Below are 11927 nucleotides of genomic sequence, written 5' to 3' on the forward strand. Positions count from 1 at the left end.
GGGCGTAGGACCAAATTCCAACATCTGAAAAACCCTATAAGATCTGATACTTGTTCATATACACCGTATCAATCTCAACAAGTTGCATCAAAGCGTCAATACATTGCCAAGATCAAACCACATGATGTACCCCATAACTCATGTACTCACAACAATAACTTCTGACCACAATAACTACTTATTATCACACCCGGTACTGGTAATATACTTTATATCAAATTAAACCTTGTTCCAAACCTTCGCAACAGTGCTAACGACAAGAAAAATGCAGAAACTCATAACCACCCATAAAATTAGCAAGTCATGGATTTCTCTCGTCCGACAAGGACCATTGCAAAATTCTTAGCGAAACAATGGTATTATTCTTCCAAACATATCTTATCCCAATATGATAGTGCAAATTCCAGGTCCAAAAACCTCGTCTCACCAGTACAAGTAGCCCAACCGACAAGTCACACTAAAAGCCACATGGAACCTCGCAGATTGCGGTCCGTATACCAAAATAGTAATAACTCCGATATGACAAATAATAGTAATATGGTCAAATAAGAAAGCTACCAAGCAAGTTTAAAAGGTAGGGCAATATTGAACGTATCCTTATGAACTATTTCCACAAAGTAGAAGCAAAATATACGAAATAAGCATAAAGAATCACATCTCATCATAGTACTATTGTGGCGTGCAATCCGATCTCACACACTACCGTTGCAGTGTGAAACCCGATCCAATCATATTAATTCACTTGGGAATACCCATTGAGCCAAATGTGTGTGCTCACTAAACACATGTGCATCAACATTAAGCACGATAGAGCATATAAATACAACAGGGGAAGATGAATAAGCATAATACACTACGAAAGATAAGCACAACTAAAATGAAATAAGCAAATCAACAACAAGAGTCATCTCGCTCATATACTGCCAGAAAGCCATGAATTCACAATAAGAGGAAAGTGTTCAAGATATCAAATTCAAATGATATGGCATCATCCTTCGTGCATTTATCTCACCTCACCAAGCGTATGCATGTATGTCAAATCAAATGGCATGGCAACATCTTTCCTGCATTTATCTCATCGTTACCAAGTTTATGCATAACAGTACCAACCAGGTAGAAGGAATACCAATAATAGTAACAAAGAAGTAGAAGGTACAAAGATAATAGTAATAAACAAGGCAGAAGCATATGAATAACAGTAATAGACAAGGTAGGAGCCATAGAAATAATGATGGCGAATAAGGTAGGAGAACATAGATTTCAATAACTTACAAGGTAGAAGATTTTGGTAAAACAACGACAAATGAACGAAGACATAGATGTAAATATAACAAACAAGAAAGAAAGCATGACAATAACAATAATAAACAGATAGAAAGTATGGATAGAACAATAATAAATAAGGTAGAAGGCAAAGACTTAACAACAACAGGAAGCATAGAAAGCATGGGTGAAACAATAACAACTCAAGATAAAGGCATAAATGTATATGTAAGGGAAAGATAACACAATATAATACATGTCTCTCATCCTCGCCTGCATGGAAACACCCTTCGTGCCATCAACTCTCGTCCTCATATTATAATGTAAAAACAATGCGCGACATCACCCTTCGTACTTTTATTTTCATTCTTACATAATAATATAAAAATAATTGCACTGCATCATCCTTCATGCTTTTACTCTCATCTTCACATTATAACATAAAAACAAGTACGGAAACACCCTTCGTGTATAAATCACTTCCTCACTAGTACGGAAACACTCTTTTTGCAATTTACTCTTCCCCACCCAAGCATATATACATCAACAACAAGCAAGGTATGAAGCATGGATAACATCAAGAAGAGTAATTAAGTAAATTACACCACATGAATGACAATCACAGCTTTTGAACCAACAAACAAATCCATAAACTTCAAGGGCCTCATTGTTCAAGTATCTCAACAAAGCTCAGACATGATCTTCAACATAAGTATAGAACCCAAGTATCTCAAGAATAACGGAAATAGACTTGTATTTCTGATTAAATATAGTTATGATCGAATTCAGCACATCAACAGTCTCACAAAGAGTCCATCATATTTAATCGAGTTGTAATAAGTTGAAGCATGGTCTCTAGCATGGATATTTGTGCTCAGATTATTATGGGAGTCAAGTAAAACATAAGGCAAGAAAATCACAATGTTCAGCAAGGCATAAAGAATCACATAATCTACCCCGAGCATGGATAACCCTGGTCATGCATATACGTTTGTCACCTCACATATGCATCACCTTCGCATGTAGCAAACAATATCATTTTATTAGGAAAAATTCCATCAACAAAGCTAGGCAAGACACTTACCTCATCTTAGAATAATTTCCACAAACAATATTATCTTTCTTAAAAATACTCCTCAAAATGATTAAAACCTAGTCAAATATCATCTAAGGAAGTCAAACAATGCTAAAGGAAACATCCTCAATCAATAAAGGTTCAATCTTTGCCAAAATTCCAAAAGTCAATAAAAAGTCAATTGGCGCTCACATAATCTAAATCTGAAATCAAGATCAAATCCCGTTGACCCATAATCCCACGAGTCCAAATATATAATTTATTTCGAAATTCGACCTCAATTTGAGGTCTAAATCTCAATTTTACAAAATTTCTAAATTCTACCCAAAACCTCAATTTCTAGCCTATGAAATCTTAGATTTGATAACGAAAATTTTACAAATGTGATGCACTGATCGCAAATGCGAACCGAGGGACCATCGCAAATGCGAATTGGCTTCGCAAAAGCAAAGTTGTCCAATGTTCTCCAAAGTCGCAAATGCGACAAACCAATTGCAATTGCGGAGGCCACCCCAACGCAAAAGCAAACTTAGCTTCGCAAAATGCGAAGCTCCCCAGCCCCCTCCAGCATCGCTAATGCGAGCATGATCTCGCAAATGCGAGGCTCGCATTTGCGAACAATACCACGCAAATGAGAGAATTGCAGGCTTTCTAACCAGAATTTCTCATATATGCAAAAATGTTCCGCAACCAATCAGAAACTCACCCGAGCCCCTCGGGCTCTAGTTCGAATATTCACACAAGTACATTAACATCTTACAAACTCGCTCGTGAACTTAATTTACATCAAAATGCAAGAATTGTTTATCAAAACTCAAGATTTTCAACTTCAAAACTCAATTTTTAATTTTTCACATAACACGCCGAAATGGTCTTGGGTCACCCGGGACTCCAACCAAACATGCGTACAAATCCAAAATCATCATACGAATGTAAAGGAATCATCAAAACACTGATCCGAGGTCATTTACGAAAAACGTTGACCGTTGTCAACTCTAGCCATATTTAAATTCAAAAATCTCATTTTCTTCAAAATTTCACATTTAATTTTTTTTTTAAATCGACACAGACCACACATGCAAGTCATAAATCATTAAATAAAGCTATGCAAAATCTCGAAACACAAAAAATAAAATTAGCTAATACTCAAAACGACCGATCGAATCGTTACAATCATACATTATCTTTGTGCTACCTAGTTACATGCCACTTTCTCAGCTCTAACAATTTTGTTTGAGGATATAAAGGTAAGAGTCTCATTCAACGTTTTATACATTCATCACAAAGTTTTACTTTGTTCTATTTCAACCAAACACCTCAACAGTTTGTTTCAGTTTTAACACTTCTATCCAAATTTTATTTATAAACTAACTCTAGCACTTAAAAGTGCTTTTAAACGCATGTGCTCATAAGTCACTTTTTTTAACTAATCCAAATGGACTCAAAGGAAAAGCATGATTCAGGACAAAAGTGAAGGTGTATTCTCCAACATTATCAAGGAAAAAAAAACCTGCAAAAAATACAATGTTTTCATGGTTATCGTAATTTATTTTTAGTATATAACACGATAATCAAATACAGAATATCAAAAATCTTAAAAACTCCGACGGGATCGACAAGAAAAAGGAGCCAGGTGCAAGATAAACCCACGTATACATGCATCAACTTCTTCAACAAACATGATGTTATTGAGCATTACAAAAGCATATTGTTACAAGAAGGGCATCAACTCTTAACTCATAACAGAGAAAACAGTACAATGAGTCCATTTCTACATCAAATCCCATCACAATCTTGTTACACATCAAGGAATAAACCAGCGCAAAGTGCGTCGAAGTACATGAGGACTAGAGAGCAACTTCTCATTCTTCGGCTGCACTTGCAGCACTTAGATCCACATTGAGGTCCAAAACCTGAAGAAAGCAATTGAGTCATCTCGGTTAGGTCCTCCACATAAAATAAATACATCTTTTACCAAGGGGTGGGAAGACAAGAAATGGAAGGTAATAACGAATGCTAACTGAAGTATAATGCAGGGTATTCAGATACAGAAGCTCCGCCTTTGAAGGTAAAGTATCATGTTATCCGGATCCTATTTTAATCCAAATAAACTTTCTACCTAGAGTCACATCGCACCTCACAAACCCAAGCATTGGGCATAAAAAAATTTAATAAGCCATCAATCATAAGTTGTTAAGATAAAAAAATATTCAAGATCAAAAAGAAACTCTATACCAGCATCACATAATGCATGCTTCTCATAATTGAGATTTGGAGGGGGGAGGGGGAAGGAAAAAGAAGGGAAAGGGAGCAATTTTGTTGTTACATAAGTAACTAGGGATGCCAGTAAAAACCCTCAATCTATGAATCTATTATCAGAACTGAACCTTAACCTTACTTGATATAGCAATTTGTCATACCCTGTCAGAAACAGACTATTCATCAAGGATTCAGCTACAGTATTCAGCAGCACTCCCTTTAACTTATTCAACTTTGATGTAGAATTTGTCCCATTATCAACAACTATGGAACTCCAGAACAAAGGGAAAGTTATACATGTATGACCATTGCTACTGCAGCCAATTCTCCCCGTCTCCCACACACAAATGAGGGACGAACATGTCAATACTCATTTTGGGACAGACAGTCTGGCTACCATCAAATTATTAGAAAAAAATTCCAATGATGATACGTCCTCCCTTTCTCAGGTATCAGTACCAAAATACAGTGCAAGACCTAAATTTCAATCAATTAGAGTTATTGTTTCTTTCAAATAAGGAATCAATTAGAGTTACTGTTCTGGGGATACGTGAGCTGAGGCTAAACTACTTTCCATGAACAGCGATCCCTTCTCAATACTACTTGAATTCTGCATGACATCAAGAAAAGATATGAAAGTGTACTGAACTAGCAGAGAGGGGTGTTACCAAATGAATCAAGTTTATGCAAAGTACTATATCCTCCCCCGCCCTCCCAACCGACAAAGAGTTTTAAAAAAAAAAAAGGAAAGAAAAGAAATGACAAACTAATTTATCGTACTATCTTTTTTTGATCTACCAAAATTAGCATTCAATTACCGAAATCGTTTCCTTTATTCTATTTACTAAGAGATACGTAAGAAGATAAATGCTCAGCAATAGGACATGAAAAATGATGCATTCTGCAGAATGTCAAAAAGGATGGGCAGAGAGCGAAGGGTTGACCTCCTTTAACAAGTTCAATGTTTTCCAGAATATGCTAAAACGTACCTTTCCAGTTATCAAGGTATACATATTGAGCACATCATCAACAGTCGACTCAAAGTGAGTTGTGGGATCATAGCTCTGTTCAAACAGAAAACTGGACATGTCATGCTAGGTAGACTTTATAACAATCAGATTCAGAAGTGACTCAAAGAGACTCACAGTTGAAATAAAACAGTTATCTAATGAGGGTTCATTGACAGGTTCAAATCTGTCATATGCTTCAAAGAAGATCTCATCAACTTGTCCTAGAAGATCAATGCCAGGCTTGAGTTCACTCTCTGGATTATCAGTTTCTGCCTCTGTTGAGACAAATGCAATGAATTTGCCCTTTGGAGCAACATTATGAGTGTAAGAACAACAGAACAAGTACCTGAATATACAAATATTCAAGCATGAGTAAGAAGATCCCACTTATTTCCAAAATATTAAGTTTTCTTTACAAACCAAGTCAGAAGAACAAACATTTTCAAGGATGAATAGCTTCTGTAGGAGCATAACAACAACAACCCCAGAGGAGTTCCACAAGTGGGGTCTAGCTTCTCTAGAAGCATAATAAGTAGAAATAGTAGTGGCACTAATGCCAATCAGCAATAAGATCATCTCTCAGACCTGCTAATTTTCCTTTTCTTTCTGATGATTGAGAAATCCATCTAGGGCCAACCCTTAGGACCAACCGCTGCCTTCGAACTCAGGAATATTGGGCCCACCACTCTACCCTTCTCCACTTAAATATCAGGCTTAGTTCGCAGGGCAGCTCGAACCTATTACCTAAGTCGCAAGTCCCTCAACCTTTGCCACTTGAACTAAGCCCTAGGGGCTCTCGCGGATCTACTAATCATTAAGTTTAATGCTTATGATTCTTTGCATTAGTTGTTTGTTCAATGCTACACCAGAACTCCCAAGCAATGATTCATTGCTTGTAAAATGTCTGTTGATACAATAACTAGTCGCAGCGCGGATTTATAATCCATGTTTCTACTACTCGAGGAAGCTGATTACAGTTGGAAAGATCAACAATGCACAAAAGCTGGTATTCTCCACGTCTCTGACCATCATTCTATGCAGTTCTGGACATTGAATAACAAATACAATAAATACTTGAAATCAACTAAACAAATACGCTAGTGATGTGCTGTCTATCAAGAGTGTCTGCACAATCACATTCCCCTCAATAGTACCTAAAGAGAATCCAATTGCACATAGATAACTTTGCATTGAAATTTGAAACCTAAGAAAGCTGAAGAGCCATTTCCAGGATCCATTTATAATAATCAACCATGTCAAGCTCAGCCAAATTACCATTTTACTTATAATGGCACAGAAAACATACTGATTCCAGCAACAATCTATGCAAAGATGGAATGGGATTACAAGGGCAGAACAGTTAAGAAAAGGAATGTGCCTAAGCCAACTAACTCCCTCGCTTCTTTTCTTTTCTTTTTTTCTTTTCTTTTTTTTTTTTGGGGGCGGGGGGGTTGGGGCGTGGGATAGGGACTTAAGACACTTGCCCAAAAATAAATGCAATAGGAAGAATCTAATCACCCACCCCCACCACTGATAATAAATTAAAGAAACGGAAGAAGACATCAAGTTAAGGGAATCAGTCATAAAAAATAATATAAGCTTTGAAATGTAAAAGTAAAACAGTATCACAATGTATCACAATGTAAGAGAACGAACTTAGAAAATTTAGTCATGGAAAATTGGAGTGCATCGTTATGATACTTAAGTTCTTCCAAATGTCGAAAACTATAAGTCACATAACATTATATATCAGATAGAGAGCGAGTGAAAGAAAGTCATGGCAAACGTTGCATATATATTAAATTGTGAGATCATTATAGTTAGCATAAAGAAATTAAAATGCAATTAGTCGTCATACATCCTAAGGATAAATTTAATAAAAATTGTTCTAATCTAAATTTAATAAAAATTGTTCTTTTCTAATAAATATTTAAAAATACATCTTTTTGTAATTTAATGAAAATTGCTCACTCAACCAGGGCAAGATAAAATGTTATGACTTTAAGCTGAATAAAGTTTACCTAGTAAAATGAAGATTATCATTTATACGTGTGGATTTCTATGCTATGGCTGTAATTTCTTTACTTGATGAGAAATAAAATGATTAATTACCAAAAAAATGAAGATTATCCATGCAATAGTACACCAGCTATCAAGAAGGATCAAACAGGTCTAATGACGGGGCTAAATTTTGTTTCAAGAGTAAGCTTTGGTGTCTAATCATTTGTTTAGCTTTTTAGCTCTCCCCTGAGACTAAACACAAAATAAATTATTTGCAAGATACTGGAGAAAAACTTACATATCAGATTTACGGCCCAATTGTTTTTGGGGTAAGATAATTTGCACCGAGTGAGAATCATTGGTATTAGGAATTGGGTGGCTCATAATTGCAATAGCTCTTGCCACTTTTCCAACCTTTCTAACCTGCAATAAATGCCTTGGGTTTATTAATCTATCAAAACCACTTTAAATGATTAAGCCAGACATCCCAATAGTAAGTAGTTTGACATCTCCTAAGCTACATTGTCCACGCGTTCATTGTGATATACACGGACAATGGCCTTTTCTAAAATTTCATTAAGCACCAAATTGGTGTAAAATTTATGTCCGAGACGTCTACGTGACTCTACTTGAGTCATCCATTATCTTCCAAGTTTCACCAAGTTTGACCAACCTCCTGTACAACATGGTATTTTCTCCTTGTACTGAGAATGGCCAAATGGAATGCTAAATAAGACATGCTGGCTATATTATATTTAAGAAGTCACTAAAATTATCAGCTCAGAGCATTTATTACCTTGTTGGTCAAGTAAGAAGGATCACATACAACTTTCTTGCACTTAGCTGTCTCTCCTTCTGAAGTGACACCACAAACCTTTCCTTCATCATCAAACTCTACCTGGAATTTGAGGAGACATTCTTTTGAGGACAAAAAATCAAAGATACCTTTTATACACAGCCAATACAGAAATATAAATTGTACCTTGCATTCAGGTTTATTCAACATATAGGTGCCACCATACACAGCACTAAGTCGAGCAAATGCCTAAGTTAAGCAAAAGATACACCAAATAGAAATGATTTAATCAAGGAAAAAAAAAGTTCAAGACACTTTTTTAAGATGATGGAGGATGACTAATAATAACAAAAGCAGAAAATACAAAATTTAAGGAGGAACTCAAGGTAGTACCTGGGGAAGCTCTCCTAATCCGTATAAAGGGTAGATATAAGGTGATCCTCCTTGAAAACGTGCAAGAGACTCAGCATACAGCTGTCACATTACATGGAACAAAAGTTCAGACATAAGCACATGGAATTTTAAATACCACTAGCTTAAGAATTCAAAGGAGGAACAATTTGATTCACCTTCATCCTCTTCACTGTATCCAGCACAGGTTCATCTAAGTAGCGGTCATCTCTATGTAGTGCCAATGCATGACCAATGAAGTCCATAGTATTGTCATCAAGACCATATTTTCTGATAAAATAAAGAAATATCATAAGCAGCAGAACGCGGGGGTTTACAAATAAATTACAATATATTATAGGCAATGCTGACGAGCACTTTTTGATGCCAACTTCTACAAATTGACAATTTCAGAACATCAAAAGATCATTAAATAAAACACATGAGAGATTAAATATTAGGATTTCAACAATTTCTAATCTCAGATCATCTCACCACTACAGAAGCATGTTAGAAAAATAAGGCCCATTCTGGTCTAGTGGTAAGAGTCCAGCTCGTGATATGTGGATTAGGCGTAGTCACAAGTTCAGCCCTGCAGCAGACAAAAGTTTGGTGTTTACGTGGAGTAGGGTAGATGTGCAGGTCAATTATCCATTGAATTCCGAACCATGCGTCAGCATTGGATCTCTCGGTTAAATAAAAAAGGACCTTGGACCTAACTCAACTCCAATAATTAGCTCATGAAGTGATGATTGTTAAAACCATATTAAGGTGACAATAACCAATTTCCTCAACTAATGCAGGACACATTAAGAAAGCATAAGACAAATCAGACATTTTACAGGCACCTACCATTAATTCTACTCACTAGTTTCCTTTTCTTTTAGATAACAAAATTGTACTCACTACTTTCTTCTCACAAGCTCATAATAAACAGGTACAAAAGATACAAAATCTAAGACAATTTAACAACAATTATCTCAGACACGAAAGGCCTCAACTAATATATCGGAAGAAATAAGGAAGTTCAGGAGCTTACGCTATAAGCTCTCTTGTTGTCACTCTTGTTAGATCCATCCCCTCGTGTGTCTTAGGATCACTCTCATTATAATCCTGAACATAGATAAAGAATTTCCGTGCACGGCGTTTCTCAAAAATGCCCATTAAAGGAGATTTAAGTGCCTCCATATCTGTGGCAGGCACCTTGTGGACCTACTCATCAAGTAAATGAGAACTGTAGGTTAGATAAACGAATAGTCTTGAAACTAAAAGCTGACATCTCACGACAACACTAAAAGAATGAAAAGAAGTGTACCTTTCCTTTACTATACACAAAGCTTCCATCAACCGCTTTGAAGTACAAATATTTTGTAACATCGGTGTGGATTAGAACTCGTACAAGTGAACCATTAGCCATAATGAACTGCTCCAACCATTAAGTTAGAACACCAATACATAATCAAGAGTTTTCCATCAAGCAGATAGTCAAAAGAGGAAGAGGAAAACCTTAGGGATCATGTCGACATTATAATCCCTGCTCGAACCCAATTGAGGTGGAGGCTTGTCACTCCCCCTGAACCTCTTCCAGAGCTGAAAGCCAAAAACTCCATCAGACACATGTCAAAAACAGAAAACACGATTTGTAAATAATTAGAGGACCTTTACCTGCACAAGATTGAGGGATGTCGATTCTCCTCCATAGTAGTCATTCCTGTCCATGTGCAGAACCTATTTACATGTAAGGAGCAGTAATTACTGAGACACTTCAAGTAAAATAAGATAGCAAGCATATCTCACAAAAAAGAAAAAAAAAAGACATCAAGATAAAGAAAGTGATAAATTGCTCTAGTTGATAGTATCTCCCCTTGCTTTCTTTGTACAGACAGGAGGCTTGGTTGATCAAAGATATTGGCATCATCCATTGACATGTACATTTTATTTGCTCTGTTGTATTATATTTCTACCTCGTGCATAAACAACTAAGATCAATTGAGACAAATTCACAACATTTCGCAAAAGAGATGCAACAATCTTATAAGAAATTTAACCTTGCAAAGGAAATATAGCATACGGATATAGGTGGATAGTCAATTGTATGATTTGAATTGCATAATGCTTTAAGGCATTATTGTTCTTGTTATCTTTTATTACATGTTCGTTACCATTTTTATCAGGTTAACAATAAATGTTTATCCTGAGATTAACTTGTAATTACCTTAAAAATGACCTGATTGTGTAAGTATCTTTTACACCTAGAAGTTAAGCTCTAATTGAAATATGGCAAGTACATGTGAAACTCATGGGATTCTGATATGGCAAGTGATGAACCATTGAAAAGTAAATGCGAGAGCACAAAGAAACTGAGGGATAAAAAAAAGAATATCCGAAAAAGGAAAACTGAAAATCCACAAGATAGATCAAACAAAAGGATGAAACCGATCTCGAAGAAATCAAAAGTAGATAAACATCTTTAAGCTAATACAAAGGGGGAAACTGTAAGTAATATATAAGTAATAAGAATCAGAAATCATAAATGAAAAAACCTTAAGACCATCAACAGAGAGAAGACCACTGAGGATACATTCCTTGAGGCCTGTGCCAAGCACTATCACATCGTACTCTTCATCCATCTTTTTCTTTCGACACACAAAATTAATAAAGAGATTGGATCTACTCCGATAGTTAGGGTTCTTCTATACTTAAAGCTAAAATGGCAAGAGGAGGAGTAGACTGCGTTGATGACGAACTCTATTTTTAAAATATGACAAGTATGCTTTGATGATGGAACAAGGAAACGCCAACAAAGGGTTATGTTCCTATTTTTTATATTAAAAAGTTTCTTTTTGATTTATTTCGTTTTTATAATTCATTTATACTAATTACGTGTGATGATTTTATTAGTAATGAAAACTAAGATAGGATGAAAGACATTTAAAATTTGGTGATCTAAATTACCCCATTAAAAGTAAAATTGAAAGCTTTTTTCTTTTCTTTTTTCAATGAAAATCAGAAATTTTATTCAATAAAAAACTGCTCATTGGACTTTAGAAATAGGATCACTCAAAAATAACCAAAATTAAGCTCCCTTTTGGTCATAGATTTTGGCAGTCAAATTTTTTTGAAAATATTATTT

The 11927-nt window shown here is 35.6% G+C and overlaps 1 protein-coding gene across 1 annotated transcript; it reads right to left on the reverse strand.

The window, feature by feature from the left end:
* Nucleotides 1-3972: 3972 nt before the first annotated feature.
* Nucleotides 3973-11590, reverse strand: LOC104232942 (guanosine nucleotide diphosphate dissociation inhibitor 2). The gene is made up of 13 exons (XM_009786220.2): nucleotides 11338-11590; nucleotides 10460-10522; nucleotides 10301-10384; nucleotides 10110-10217; nucleotides 9834-10006; nucleotides 8974-9085; nucleotides 8798-8878; nucleotides 8591-8653; nucleotides 8405-8506; nucleotides 7907-8031; nucleotides 5743-5953; nucleotides 5587-5661; nucleotides 3973-4251 (listed from the first exon to the last, which is right to left on the reverse strand). Exons 1-13 carry the CDS (start codon nucleotides 11422-11424, stop codon nucleotides 4201-4203), a joined length of 1335 nt encoding a protein of 444 aa, XP_009784522.1. The 5' UTR covers nucleotides 11425-11590; the 3' UTR covers nucleotides 3973-4200.
* Between the last annotated feature and the right edge of the window lie 337 nt (nucleotides 11591-11927).

This window comes from Nicotiana sylvestris, chromosome 6 (assembly GCF_000393655.2).
Source record: "Nicotiana sylvestris chromosome 6, ASM39365v2, whole genome shotgun sequence".
NCBI lineage: Eukaryota > Viridiplantae > Streptophyta > Magnoliopsida > Solanales > Solanaceae > Nicotiana > Nicotiana sylvestris.